General features: G+C 44.9%; 1 protein-coding gene across 1 annotated transcript in view; it reads right to left on the reverse strand.

Moving 5' to 3' along the window:
* Nucleotides 1-597: 597 nt before the first annotated feature.
* LOC124564243 overlaps nucleotides 598-15,982 on the reverse strand; it is a 45,214-nt gene continuing 29,829 nt past the window's right edge. The window contains exons 4-5 of the mRNA XM_047130997.1: nucleotides 5,461-5,691; nucleotides 598-899 (exon numbers count right to left, since the gene is read on the reverse strand). Coding sequence (XP_046986953.1) covers nucleotides 725-899; nucleotides 5,461-5,691 — 406 coding nt within the window. The 3' untranslated portion in view covers nucleotides 598-724. The remainder of the gene's footprint in view (nucleotides 900-5,460; nucleotides 5,692-15,982) is intronic.

Genomic DNA, 15,982 nt, shown 5'->3' on the forward strand with positions numbered 1-15,982 from the left:
CACTGACTGTGCAGCAATGTGTTTCAGAACCTCTAGAATATGAAAACTGGTCAGATCTGACAGTTGAGCTCTGGATCAGTGCAACATGGAAAGCATGTAATGTATGTATGACTGACACTTTATTAACAACATTATGAGAAGGAAAGTTGCTACTCAACATATAGCGGAAATGCCGAGTTCGTCCTGGATTTTCCATTGTTTGACACTTTATTAATTTATTTCCATTTCGTCCCAAATAAAAATCGTTGTGTCCTTTCGTTAGTGTATTACTATCTGCAGGTGACATCAAAATAGTGCACATATGAAATAACTGAAAAGTGTGAAACAGGCATCTGAAAGACATTCAGGACACATGGAGGTAGGATTGCCTGCCCATTCAGATTTAAAGGACAATTTCATCAACACAAGGATATGGCAATAAAAGGTATGAATATGACATTCACTATGGTGCCAAAAATTCCCATTTGTGTAATGATAATTGTGACAATGAGTTTCAATATGGAGGGAAATAAAATCAGTTTCAGTGTCTGACATAATGAATTCTTTTGTGAAATAAAATTTTTTTAAACACGAAAAATTGCATTTTTATTTCGGCCAACACTTTCTTGGCTCTTATACAATAATTTCATAAATCCATATTTTGTCTTTTACTTGCTTTTCAAACAGTTCACTCATCCAGGGGCTCCAATGTTACATTCTGCAGTCTGAAAACCAAAATTATTTCTCAGTACCCTATGTCAGTGTCATCATCATCATCCGTTTCGTAATCTGTTAGGAAGTCATTATCTGTCCATCGGAAAGTATTAATTATCCTGAGCCGAGGCATTTGACTCTGCATCTCAGCAAAAACATTTTTGTAGAAAACCTCATCCTCTTCCTCATACGTCACATGTAGTTCTCTGGAAAAAGAAAGAGAAAAAGTAACTGCAAAATTTGTATTTCTGTATTTTATTACACCCTATTTCTTGTAATACTACAAACCATAAACATTGATGAACTGTGTCATAAATGAAGTGCAAAGGAAATTTATCAGAATTTTTAAACTTAGGAGATACAAATTCTAGTTAATACCTATCTTCATATTAAACAGGTTTTAACTGTGGAAATATGTGGGTAGCATATGGTGTTTTGACTGATATCTCAATAAAGGACTTGGAGAAATGAAGAACCTACAAAAACAGTGAAAACTGGTCTCAACATGCAGCTGAGGTAAGTACTAAATGATTTCTATTGTGTTTTTCATTCTAATTATTTCTCGAATACATCAAATCCAATGAAATTTGGAATAATGCACTATTTTGCGACTGATGATTTTAAAGAAAGTGTTTTTTTCCTCTGTGCCTTAAATACCTGAGGACCATCCTACAAGATATTTTCAAAATTTTCCCTTTTTTCCAGTCAGTCTTCTGATTGGTTCAATACAACCCACCACAAAGTCCTCCCGTGAGCCAATCTCTTGATTTCAGTTGCATCTTGTGTCCTCAATTATTTGTTGGATGTATTACACTCTCCTTCTACACTTTTTACTCCTCACAACTCCTCCTAGTACCACGGAAGTCATTGCTCAATGTCCTAACACATATCCTATCATCCTGTTTCTCTCCTATCATCCTATCCCTCTTCTTGTCAGTGTTCTCCACACTGATTCTGCACATAACCCATCTCTCATTTCTTATAACAGCCCACCTAACTTTCAACACTCTTCTATCAATTTTCTTCTCTTCTCTTCCAGTTTTCTCATAGTCTGTGCCTCGCTTTCATACAATGCTGTACTCCAAACGTACATTATCAGAAATTTCTTCTTCTAATTAAGGTTGATGTTTGATACCAGCAGACTTCTCCTGGCCAGAAATGCCCTCTATGCCTGTGCTAATTTGCTTTATACGTATTGTTTGGTTATAATTAAAGTTCAGCCACTTACACAGGTCCAGTGTGGGCTGAATTATCATATGGCAGTGAATCTTGGTAGGTATGCTAATGTGTTAATGCAGGACCAATTTATGCTGGAAAAACAATTACTTCCAACTACGGCCACTACGAGCAAATCTGGCACAGTACACCGTTTGTACGACATCCACACTATCGTTTGACAAGCTGTAACGTGAGTGAACAGTAGTGATAATTGAGGAGAAAGACTGTGTGCTGTTAGTGAAACAGTTTCATGTGAACGGCAGCAATTCCAGTGCTGCACTGACAGAGGGGCCAGATGTCATTAAATGCTTTAAAGAAAATGACGATGAAATTTAAAAACGTGGGTGGGCTAGGTGTGGCACCTGGAAGAGGAATGCATCCTACCGCAGTGGAAGTTATTGACACAGTTATTGTTGCTGCAACTCAGTATGCAGCACGTGTCCCGGCTAATGCTAGTGTTTGTGCCCTTCCACGAGAATTGTCCATCCTGTGGTCAATGGTGTGGACAGTTTTTGTGTGGTGTCACCGCCAGACACCACACTTGCTAGGTGGTAGCCTTTAAATCGGCCACGGTCCGTTAGTATACGTTGGACCCGCGTGTCGCCACTGTCAGTGATTGCAGACCGAGCGCCGCCACACGGCAGGTCTAGTCTAGAGAGACTCCCTAGCACTCGCCGCAGTTGTACAGCCGACTCTGCTAGCGATGGTTCACTTACTACAGACACTCTCATCTGCAGAGACAACAGTTTAGCATAGCCTTCAGCTACGTCATTTGCTACGACCTAGCAAGGCGCCATATTCAGTTACTGTAACTAATTACTTCAAGACTGTATTCTGAACAAATAATATTGTGAATCATGTACCGTCAACTTTAATCAATGGATTAAAGTTAAGTATGAAAGTAATTACGTCCGCTTTCTGAATTCTCATTCCCTGTCATGTTCCAGACCTCACGTCAGCATAGTCCTTCCCTCCTCACGCCAGCCTGCGTGAGCTAAAACGCGTGCATTTAGACTGGTGCCCCTACAAGATCCGGACGGTGCAGCAACCAAATCATCATATCTGCAGCAACGTACTGAATTAGCTCTTCAGTTTTCGGACAGATAGAAGTCGATGACATGCGACCAGGCAATTTTCTATGGAGTGAAGAGGCACATTCTACACTACAGGGTACAGTAAATACACAGAACTGCCAAATTTAAGGGTACTGTTAAACTGCATGTTGTGCACCAAGAACCACTGCAGTTGCTGTATATGACTGCTTGGTGTGGAGTCACAAGCATCTTTATTCTTCGTCCGTTCTGTGAAGAGGATACATCCATAGCGCCTGTCGGGGGTGGTGGGGGGGGGGGGGCCCTCTGTGATGCCTTTACGTTATGGAGACCTCCTTGTACAGCACGTGATTCCTGCTTTGGAAGAGCACAACTGTGTGGAAACCATTCTTTTCATGTAAGATGGGCCAACATTGCATGTCACTCACCCAGCGAAAGATCTGCTTAGTGCAACCTTCCTTAAAACATATTATATCGAGAGGTTTTCAGATGCATTGCCTGCAAGATGACCTGATCTGAATCCATATGACTCTCGACTCTGGGAATACCTAAAAGAATACCTTTACCAGAGGCACATTAGGTCTCTACCTGATCTGAAGGCCAGTACGCAGGAACACATAGCTTAAATTCCACCGGAACTACTGTGAGCAAGTGTTGATCACATCGTTTTACAGAAGTAGCATCTCATTCGACATCTCCAGTGCTCGTACAGAATGAATTAACCCTTTAGTGACCAAATTATTTCTGGAAGTTGTAGATTTTTTATGAACACTTTATTGGGCTAAGAAACCGTTCATAAAATCATAGTTTAAATCTTGAAATGAGAGTTTAGCCTATGAGTGTAAAAAAATTAGTGGGAACTATTGGAACTGTGGAGTAACTTCACTTGCTAATTTAAAACAAATGTATTTCCTTTATTTTTTAGTACAAAAACATGTTAAACATTACATTTATATTTGTATTAGTTCATACTGTCCTTTGAGTTCACTAAGGTGATGTACTATGGAACTTAGAGAAGCATGGTGCTACATACAAAGGTACACGACAGTTGCTACTCATTACTTTTGTTCGCTTTTCTTTGTTCTTGGTGCTACATTGGCGGCATCTTCTGTTTGTTGTACCTTTTGTAGGGAAATGAGTTCCAACTTTCTCCAGACGAACTTCATCTGGTACTCCAGACACACCTCTTATTGGTGTTTGACCTTCCTCTTCTCTTACGACTTGAGAAGCCAGAGATAAGCTGCCTTGCCAAGTGCAGTCTAAATGTTAGCTGGTCTGCTTTTGTCTTCTGTAGCTTCCACATAACGTAGGAACTGACAACTGCCAAATGCACAAGAAAGGAAAACAGTTTGTGCCACCACTTCCACGAACGACGGCCTGCAGCATACCGTTGACGCAGCTGATCAAATCTATCGACTCCTCCCATTATTTTATTATACTCTGCCACAGCCAATGGGCAGAATACTTCAGTTCTGCTTCCACTAACTTACCTTGTAATATTTATGTAATTTTCAGTCAAATGCAGCAAATATCCACGAATACTATCTCCCTCATAAATACAAAAATAGATGAATACAACACAAGTCACTTCACACGCAAAAGGAAAGCACACTATCCAAAAAACGCTGTAGCGGTCGAAACAGTGGCTCGTTTTCACACGGGAACTGCGCTTCTGCAATGATTGACTCACAAGGTAGAAAAACAACAGCTTTAGCCTAACTGTTGACAATCTATACATAGTTAGCACACTCTAACAGAGATGGTAGCATAAGTTAGAAGTGGGAACACGGATTACCACTGAACTTAAAGAGAAAACAAATAAGTGGGAACCATTTGCATTCGCAGCACCAGATTCGCACCTGGTCGCCAAAATTGAAACTAATTTTTCTCCAGCGTAAAACTGTTCTGCGTTAACGCATTAGAATACAAATCGAGTTTCGCTTCCATATGATAATTACTGGACATCTGCGAGTATCTGCACTTTAATTACAGCCATTTGGTATGTCATCATTGCTTCATGCATCGTGTGTTACTTTATTTCCAATGTATCAGAACTGCATCACTTCTTCATGGACACCAGTTTTGATGTTAAATCCATAACTAATCTGATATAGCTAAAGCTCATTAATTTAATCTTTCCTGGTTTCTTTCTCAATCTGTAGTGTGTTCTCATTAGACTGTTCTTTCCATTCAACAGGTTCTGAAATTCTTCCTCCCTTTCACAAGCCAATAGGAGTATCATCAGTGAATGATATTATTAATATCCATTCTCCCTGAATTTTAATCCACTCTTCCATCTTTCTTTTGTTTCTTTCACTGCTTCTTTGATATATAAACTGGAAAGTTGGGATTGAAAGTTTATATCCCTGCCTTACACTCTCTCTAATACTAGCACTCCGTTCCCAGTCTCGTGGAAGTCATCGAGGTCGCGCGGTAGAAACGCAAAGTCATCAGAACCGGGCTCGGACGGTGAACAGAAGCAGCAGGAGCAACCTACCTGAGGTTCACGAGCCTCACAGAAAATTCTTCAAATGGCACAGCTCTGATGTGGCCGCTGTACAGGATATCGAGGCAGCGCAGTTGCTTCAAGTCCAGGACGTGCCGTAGGCTTGGCTGCAGATCTGTCAGGTCGTCAATGTACTGGAGGAGCAGCGTGCGGAGGGCCGGCAGCTGCGCCACGTGCGCCACGGCAGATCCGCCCAGCCCACTGCATCCGGAAAGATCCAGTCTAGAAGAACAAACAGAAAAATAATGTAACACTTTAAGATGTTGCTGACAACATGAAATTTGCTGTGTAATACACAGTACGACAAAAAAGAAAGGCAATGAATTATCCAAATGGGACAGAAATCAGTACATGTACAGACAAACAAATGGTTACATGTTGTATACATAGTTCCGTGTAGTCGGCGCGTACACAACTGTCCCACTAGAGCGCACCCCGCTAAGCACAGCAGCGCAGGCGCAGCGCTCGTCCGTCTCCGCACTACGAGATGGCGCTGCCTTAGAGACGGACCAAATTCTGCTTCCGTCGATCTGCGTATTAATATGTAACGCAGCCAATGAGATTGCTGCTAACGTAGAACCTTTTCTCCTCTCGGATCACACTCGCGCAGTGATACCTGAACGAGCGAGGTATTATAACGAGTGTACAGACCTCCAATTAGTCAGTCTGCATTAGTCTGTACCAGTCTATAGTCAAGTTTCAGTGTGCGCCTAATAAGATTATCATATTCCTGTACATAGCCACGAAGATAAATGTATAGACACTTTGTCAAGTATCAGACATATGTGAGAATAAGATTAACGTACCAAGACCAAAGGAACTTCAGATTGTCAATTGTAAATAGCATCCAGAATCAAGTTACGTAATGTTTATGCTTGTTATCATTTCAATAAATGTGTGAGAAAATTAATCAAGTTCTGTTTGAAGTCGGTCACCGTCAACCTGCTACTCTAAGCGTGCAAGTGGCATATCTACCGTCCGACCTAACGGCAGAAGATAAACACGCCACAATAAGACCACGAGACATATTGCTGACACTCGCCTACTTCGTTAGATCGACAAGTCAAATAATCTGATGGTGTGTGTACCGAATGTCTTACAGTACGCACACCACATTACAATTTCAGAAAAAACTGGATGATTCATTCAGGAGAGAGAGCTCCACAAATTGAGCAAATCAATAGCGCATTGGTCCATCTCTGGCACCTGTGCAAGCTTGGCACTGATGACAGAGTTGTCGAGTGTCCTCCTGAGGAATATCGGGCCAAATTCTGTCCTATTGATCCATCAGATCGTCATAATTCTGAGACTGTTGGAGGACCCTACCCATAACGCTCCAAATGCTCTCAATTGGGAAGACATCCGGCAAACTTGTTGACCGAGGTAGGGTTTGCGAAGCACCAAGAAAAGCAGTAGAAACTCTCGCCCTGTGGAGGCAGGCATTATCTTGCCGAAACGTAAGCCAAGGACAGCTCGCCACGAACGGCGACAAAACGGGGCGTTGAGTAGCACCGACTTACTGTCGTGCCGCAAGTGTTCCGAGGACGACAACCGAAGGAGTGCTGAAAACAAATGGCACCTCAAACCGTCACTTCCGGTTGTCGCACCGTATGGCGGGTGACAGACACGTTGATATCCCTCTGCTATCCGGGGTACCTCCAGACGCGTCTTCAGTCTGGAATAAAATTGTCTTCAGTGATGAGCTCTGCTTGAAATTGAGCCACAGTGACCAGCAAAGACCTGCCTGGGGACACCCCGGAATGTAGTGGGGTACCAACCGACAGCAAAACAACCGGAACTGATAGTCTGGAGTGCCACTTGTTTTCGTAGCAGGTCACTTTCGGTTGTTATCCTCGGAAAACTTGTGGCATAGCAGTAAGTCGACACTATTTGGTTGCCATCCACAGCACCCTTACAGCACAGTGATACGTCAACGATATTCTACGCCCCTTTTGATTGCCCTTCCTGCTCTTACATTTCAGCAAGATAATGCCCGCCCGCACACTGCGAGAGTTGCTATTGCTCGTCTTCACGCTCGCCAAACTCTACCTCGGCCAGCGAGGTTGCCGGATCTCTCCCCAACTGAGAGCATTTGGAGCATTACAGGCAGGGCTTTAATGATGTCAGGATTTCGATGACAGAATTGGGCACCCAATATCCGTCAGGACGACATCCGACAACTCTGTCGATCGAAGCCGAGCCGAATAACTGCTTGCGTACAGGCCAGAGGTAGACCGACGCGTAGTCGAATTGCTCAATTTCTGAAGCTCTTTCTCTCGAATAAATCATCCAACTTTTCTGAAATTTTAATGATTTGTTTGTCTGTGCACGTACATCACATCTGCCAGTTTCCATCCCTCTGGACAATTCCTTCGTGGTGTGACGTTTTCTTGACTTAGAGCGGCATTTACACGTGAGTAATTTCCTGTGCACACTAAGTGCAGCAGCTGTTGCAAGTACATGCACGGGAACAGACTTTCACTCAGCTCTGTCCCGTGGCACAATCTTCTGGGCCTTTGCAGCTAAGGGGAAAAAGTACAGGGTCTTCATTAATGAGTGGTGCATTTTCATATATTTATTGATTTATACGGGCACATTTTACATCATAATTTTACATCACTACATGACTACGGAGAGCACAGGCTCGCTGTGTCGTTGGGACCGGAACACGGGTCCGGGAACTGCGACGGACGAGCCCGGACGCGGTCGGGGTAGTATCTGGAGCTCAGCGGGAACGTGACACGCACACCGACAGTGGCCCCAATGCCCGATGCGACGACGGTGGGCCCGGGAGCTGTGACGGGCAGTCGGCCGACGAGACGGGAGGAGACGTCTGGAGAACTGAAGACGAGATCACAGCCAGTGAAGTGGCCTGCCGGGGACAGTGTGTTAAGAGCAGATGGCAGGCAGGGTGCAAGCTGGCCGTGTCGTGTGGTGTGACGTCATTACGGTGCGGCACGGGCATTCGAAATGGACGCGGCGGCCAGCTCGCGTGACGCAGTCTGCCGGCTGCCGGAGTGCCCGTTTGGAGCACGGTCTCGGGGGCTGCCCGGCCAGGTCGGGGACGGGACGAGGTGGGTGTGGCTGCGCACTGGCAGCTGGCGGTACCCGTGCACCGCTGACGGCTAGGGGAGTGGGCTCTGCCTAACAGGTCGCACGGGGAGTGTCGTCCGTGGACAAGTCCTCCACTGAAACTTCCTAGCAGATTAAAACTGTGTGCCGGACCGAGACTCGAAGTGCTAGGAAGTTTCATATCAGCGCACACTCCGCTGCAGAGTGAAAATCTCATTCTGGGAACATCCTCCAGGCTGTGGCTGAGCCATGTCTCCGCAATATCCTTTCTTTCAGGAGTGCTAGTTCTGCAAGTTTCGCAGGAGAGCTTCTGTAAAGTTTGGAAGGTAGGAGACGAGATACTGGCAGAAGTAAAGCTGTGAGGACGGGGCGTGAATTGTGCTTGGGTAGCTCAGGGGTAGAGCACTTGCCCACGAAAGGCAAAGGTCCCGAGTTCGAATCTCGGTGCGGCACACAGTTTTAATCTGCTAGGAAGTTTCATATCAGCGCACACTCCGCTGCAGAGTGAAAATCTCTTTCTGGGAACATCCTCCTGGCTGTGGCTAAGCCATGTCTCCGCAATATCCTTTCTTTCAGGAGTGCTAGTTCTACAAGTTTCGCAGGAGAGCTTCTGTAAAGTTTGGAAGGTAGGAGACGAGATACTGGTAGAAGTAAAGCTGTGAGGACGGGGCGTGAGTCGTGCTTGGGTAGCTCAGGGGTAGAGCACTTGCCCAAGAAAGGCAAAGGTCCCGAGTTCGAATCTCGGTGCGGCACACAGTTTTAATCTGCTAGGAAGTTTCATATCAGCGCACACTCCGCTGCAGAGTGAAAATCGCATTCAAGTCCTCCACTGGTTTGAAGAACTGAACGATAATCGGAGTAGTTGAGGTGAAAGCTGTCTCAATTCTGTCCACGGAGACTTTAGTCGGCTCGCCATTACATTTGATCTGCAAAATGTTCTCGTCACGGTGATCGTGCGGTGCACTCTATGGCAGCGTAAGTGGTGGCCGTGCCACGTCTACGCACAATACCGGGTCAAAAGTATTTAATGCGACAAACTCCTGGAGGTTGTAGGGGACGTCAAAACAAATATTTTCCCCTAATGTCATTTTTACCTATGAGGATTATTTAAACTGGTGGAGGCTGTATTATGCTCGTCAGTTGTTAGACGCCGTATTGCGATCTTGAGATGTTAGAGGGTTTATTACGCTCTTCAGTTGTGGGCAACTGCTGTCCACCAGTGTAGTAGTGCATTGTCTCTGTTTACTAGTAGAGCGATACACCTGGAGTGAGTACACTGACACGGTTGGTGCGTACTACGTAGCGCACCACAACGGACGAGCTGCACAGCGGGTTTAGCAACAGCAATATCCTAATCGCCGTATCCCGCATCATACGACCTTTGCTGCTGTGTACCAACGTCTGCGTGAGACCGGGTCATTTAGCACATTACCTGGACAGGGACGCCGTCGCACGGTAAGAACACTGCAGTTTGAGGAAGCTGTCTTGTAGCATGTGGAGCCGGGTGCTTCAGTCAGCACTCGTGCAATTGCACGTGACATTGGGACTAATCAGACGAATGTAAGAACAGTCCTTCGAGAGCAATTGTTACGTCCATTTCACTTATAGCGTGTCCACAACCTGGAATCAGTTGATTATCCACCCAGAGCACAGTTTTCGCAGTGGTACCTGGAACAGTGTGAAATGCATCCTACATTTCCATCCTCTGTGTTGTTTAGCGATGAAGCAACGTTCGGGCGCGATGGAGTCTTCAACATGCACAATTCGCATGTTTGGAGTGAGGATAACCTACATGCCACAGTTACTAGCGCTCATCAAGTGCGGTTCTTCGTTAATGTGTGGGTCGGTGTTGTTGGGGACTGTTTAATTGGGCCGTATCTGCTACCTAGGCCATTAAATGGCAGGCACTATTACAGTTTTCTCGCCAGAGCATTGCCAGAATTGCTGGAAGACGTGCCGCTCCCTACAAGACAACGCATGTGGCGCCGGCACATTTCAGTGGTCGCGTGCGTCGATTCCTGGACCGACGGTTCCCAGAAACGTGGATTGGCAGAGGTGGTCCTGTACCGTGGCCTGCTCGATCCCCAGATATGTCCCCTCTGGACTTTTTTGTGTGGGGAGAGATGCGCAACCTTGTTTACGCACCTCCTGTTGCATCAGAAGAGGGTCTGGTTGCCCGGATAGTAGCAGCAGCAGGAACAGTTCAGGATACTCCTGGGGTTTTGCCCGTGTCAGACATAACATGATCCGATGGTGTAACATTTGTTTACGTGGGTCAATGGAGGCATTTCTGAAAATCTACTGTAATTGAAATTGGGTTGTGTTAATGTGTTGTCTCTTGGTCATAAAAAAATGGAAAAGTGTTTCTTGGTTTAATTAATTTGCCGCCAGAGAAATCTTCCTCTACCGGTTTAAATACTCCTCATAGGAAAAAATGACATTGGGGAAAAATATTTGTTTTGATGTCCCCTACAACCTCCCAGAGTTTGTCGGTATAAATACTTTTCACCCTGTATAATGTGGAACAGTGTAAATCGGCTCGAGCAAATACCCACTGGTACTGTGCCGTGTCGGCGCGTGCAGTCGGAGGTCGGCTGTACGACTGCGCAGATGTTGTGCCGGTGTCGGGCACCGAGGCAGCGTGTGACGGTAGTACCTCCTCCACTAATTCACCGGGAATGGCGAGCGAGTGAGCACAGGCGAGGTGTACAGGTGGAATACCGATGTCGTCCTTGGGATTATTCGCAGGTCGAGAAGTACGAGCCGAAGTGCGTCCGTCCGGGTGATGCCGTGACACGTCAGGGATGCTTCCGGTATACAGTGGAGCCGTTCCGGGTGGCTACGCAGACGTCACGTGCACGACGACGAGTCCGGAACTGTGTCGGACTGCCGTCGCGTGCCGCCCAATGTGCAAACTACGTCTCATCTCACTGGCTCAAATGGCTCTGAGCACTATGGGACTTAACTACTGTGCTCATCAGTCCCCTAGAACTTAGAACTACTTAAACCTAAATAACCTAAGGACACCACACACATCCATGCCCGAGGCAGGATTCGAACCTGCGACCGTAGCAGTCCCGCGGTTCCGGACTGCGCGCCTAGAACCGCTAGACCACCGCGGCCGGCTCATCTCACTGGCACCGTTTGATTCGTGGACACGACAGGACGATGCAAACAGTCGGCACTCGTTCAAATCCGTCAAGGTGTCAGTGGGGCGCCACGCATTGTACTCGATCCGCGTGGTCCGTGGCTGACAGAATCGGAAATAGGCGTAACTGTCCACGAGGCGTGGAGGTCTAGCTCGCACTGGCTTTTGCTTCGCTGGGTGCTCCACCGTCGTCACAGGTTGGCCCGGCCATTAAAGCTCCTCCCACAGGTAAACACTGACGTGCTGCTACCCACGTGATTCTGTGGGATGCCTGCCACAAGTTTGGCATAAGCTACGTTTAATATTTTTTGTGGGATCTGAAATTTAAAAACTTCTCTCACACCGGCCCGATTGAGCTTCACAGATCAGGATAGTAAAAAACACGCGAATATTAAGGGAATTTTCATTCACAAAGCAGGCTTATCACATTCACACAGTTCAATGCTGTCCTATCCTGATTAAATTGAGCTTAACTTAAATTCCATAAGGCAGTGAAACAATTTCGAAGTCTCGGTGCGACGAAAATTGTCAGTCGATCTTCTGAAAACATTTGTAATAATTATTAACTTTCAGTGATCACACGGGGAAGACCGGAGATGTGCTGGTAAGACCGTGTTAGCCCATTTATTGGAAGTAATAAACTGGATATCTCGAGCGTACAAAACGGCAGGTTCGTCCAGTGTAAATCAGACGTTCCCCACTGATCCCGTGCAACACAGCGTAGTAAGCAGACACTGTCAATAATAATCAGTCAAATAATACGCGAACACACTTACTTTAGTTTAGTTCATGTATTAAATTCCTTATACAGAATCTCATCAAGATGGCTACTAGCTCAACAATACATACATATACATCTTCGTTCTTTCACGGCTAATCGGCAAGATCTCCTTCATTCTTTTCATAAGAGAAAACATAGATAGCAGAGAAGGTATTCCATGGAGTAAATGCACGCTCCAAGGAATAATAGGGCTTGAAACTACTTTGCATTGATAAAAGATAAGAAGAGATATTTCGAGATATGTACTGAGATATATTTTTATAATATTTCTGAAAATATCGCGTAGAGACCGCCGCAAGAGACATTACATACGGTAGTGCTCCGGTGATCATTAGTGACAACGTCGGATTTCAAACAGAGTCCACAAAGTGGGTACCCCATCTTCTCACCACAGACGACAAATTTCATCACCTTGAGGCGTACAAACAGCTACTGGTACGCTACCAAATTGAAGGGGAACATTTTGTGCACCGGATTTTGATCTGTGATGAAACGTGGGTACACTGTTACGCACGGGAATCGAAAAAAGCAGCCCAAAATGGCACAAAAAAGACCAATCTACACCCACTGACGACTCTACACCCACGGAGTGCCTAAAATTGTCTCTGTGTGGGGAAGGTTATTGCGACAGTCTTTTTTTATATTAAGGAAGTTCTCATCAGTTTTGTCCAAGAATGCTGTACTGTGAGCGCCGTATACTACTGCCATTTTTTGCATAGATCGGAAAAGTTTGCGTTTACGGACCCCATACCCGATGATGAAAAATGTTCTATTTACAATTATCTATCGATCCCTCCAATTTCGAGTCGATTGCTCTTCACAACTTTTAGGGGCGATTTTCTCAAAAATGCGGGGGTGTTGACCCAAAATAACTTAGATTCCTTCGTTTTAGGTTGTACACAAGCGACCTGCCAAATTTGAGCCGAATCGGTTGGCCGTGTCTGAGGCCTTCCCCTTGTAAGCCGCACTTGAATCGAAGCCGCACCTGAAAAATGAGACTCGAAAGCAAGGAAAAAAATTTTTCCCGAATCTAAGCTGCACCTGAAATTTGAGACTCGAAATTCAAGGGGAGAGAAAAGTTTTAGGCCGCACCTCCAAATCGAAACAAAGTTGGTTCATTTTAATACGAGACACAATTTAGGTCGAATGAATGACGATACAGCTACAGTAGTTTGGTTCGAGTCGTAAGCTTAGCAATTAAGCTTTACCAGGTAGCCATTGCTATGCGTCAGGCGCTCCGTCGGTATTTATACGGGTACCCTTCCTTTTTCACGTGCTTCGTCTGGTTTGCATTGATTGCTTATATTTCTTTGATCTCGTAAGTGCCGTTCTCTTTGTTATAGGTGTTTACGTCACTCTGAGCGGAAAATGCATTAATGTACTGTGTCACGCATTGTTTGTAGCATTATGATAGTGAGTGTTTACGGCCTGTCGCCGCTCGCGGCATGGCTTGCTTATGTGCGCGCTACCGCCGCTTACAATGGCAGCGGGGGGTGGGGGGTGGGGGGGGGGGAGGGGGGAGGGGGCGGGGGAAGATGTTCTGAACGAGAGTTTAGCGAAAACTTTTCTCCGTTTGAAAATCTTTGCAGACGCCTCTTTAGTACATTACATTCTGCACAGAAATTAGGGTCATCTTAGATTTAAAAATCTAGTCAATTGCCGTGCTTCATTTCTGACTGTATCACTAATAGGCATAAGAATAATACGAATAGGTCTAGCGGTTCTAGGCGCTCAGTCCGGAACCGCGCAACTGCTACAGTCGCCATGCCTCGGGCATGGATGTGTGTGATGTCCTTAGGTTAGTTAGGTTTAAGTAGTTCTAAGTTCTAGGGGACTGATGACCACAGATGTTAAGTCCCATAGTGCTCACAGCCATTTGAACCATTTAATACGAATATAAACATGACATGATATGTACATTCTTCCGCGTTTGCTGTTGTCTCACTCTAGTTTCGTAGTTTATTACGCAGACAGGATTTAAATGAGATAGCAGCAAACACGAAAGAATACATGGCAAAATGTTTATATATTAGTATTATTATATTGTGGTGAAGAGAATACCGCATGTGATTCACAATTCATAAAATTTCCTATTAGCAACCATCTCTTCTCACAGGTAGGTAAAAATTCAGAATGTAGAGTTGGCCATATTGACAAAAACCCCAAACAGTCTTGCCAGTCGGATTTTCATAGTACATTGAAATGCTGCTACATTCGAAGATGAACAATACGGTATTTGTATTTACTTCGTTGGATAATGTATGAAAATGCAGTGGTCGAAACTCGGGGCGGAGGAAAAAGCTCATCTTCCATTTTTTTTTTAATTTATTTACTGACGCAGAGGTTTTGGCACCAGTATTTATCTTTGTGCCTGCAAAGCAAGCCTGTGTAGCACTACATATATTCGACGCAGAAGTTAGTTGTGGCGGCACCTATCAACATTTTTCAGAACTTCCGCTTACTTTGCACTCAGTTCTAAGCCGCAGGCGGATTTTTGGATTACAAAAACTGGAAAAAAAGTGTGGCTTAGATTCGAGTAAACACGGTACACAGGGATGGCTAGAGGACAAATGTAAGGAGGTAGAGGCTTATCTCACCAGGGGTAAGATAGATACTGCCTACAGGAAAATTAAAGAGACCTTTGGAGAAAAGAGAACCACATGTATGAATATCAAGAGCTCAGATGGAAACCCAGTTCTAAACAAAGAAGGGAAAGCAGAAAGGTGGAAGGAGTATATAGAGGGTCTATACAAGGGCGATGTTCTTGAGGACAATATTATAGAAATGGAAGAGAGTGTAGAAGAAGATGAAATAGGAGATATGATACTGCGTGAAGAGTTTGACAGAGCACTGAAAGACCTGTGTCGAAACAAGGCCCCGGGAGTGGACAACATTCCATTAAAATTACTGACAGCCTTGGGAGAGCCAGTCCTGACAAAACTCTACTATCTGGTGAGCAAGATATATGAGATAGGCGAAATACCCTCAGACTTCAAGAAGAATATAATAATTCCAATCCCAAAGAAAGCAGGTGTTGACATATGTGAAAATTACCGAACAATCAGTTTAATAAGTCACGGCTGCAAAATACTAACGCGGATTCTTTACAGACGAATGGAAAAACTAGTAGAAGCCGACCTCGGGGAGGATCAGTTTGGATTCCGTAGAAATATTGGAACACGTGAGGCAATACTGACCCTACGACTTATCTTAGAAGCTAGATTAAGGAACGTCAAACCTACGTTTCTAGCATTTGTAGACTTACAGAAAGCTTTGGACAATGTTGACTGGAATACTCTCTTTCAAATTCTGAAGGTGGCAGGGGTAAAATACAGGGATCGAAAGGCTATTTACAATTTGTACAGAAACCAGATGGCAGCTATAGGAGTTGAGGGACACGAAAGGGAAGCAGTGGTTGGGAAGGGAGTGAGACAGGATTGTAGCCTCTACCCAATGTTATTCAATCTGTATATTGAGCAGTGAAGGAAACAAAAGAAAAATTCGGAGTAGGT

Source organism: Schistocerca americana, unplaced genomic scaffold, assembly GCF_021461395.2.
Source record: "Schistocerca americana isolate TAMUIC-IGC-003095 unplaced genomic scaffold, iqSchAmer2.1 HiC_scaffold_13, whole genome shotgun sequence".
In the NCBI taxonomy this organism is placed as follows: Eukaryota; Metazoa; Arthropoda; class Insecta; order Orthoptera; family Acrididae; genus Schistocerca; species Schistocerca americana.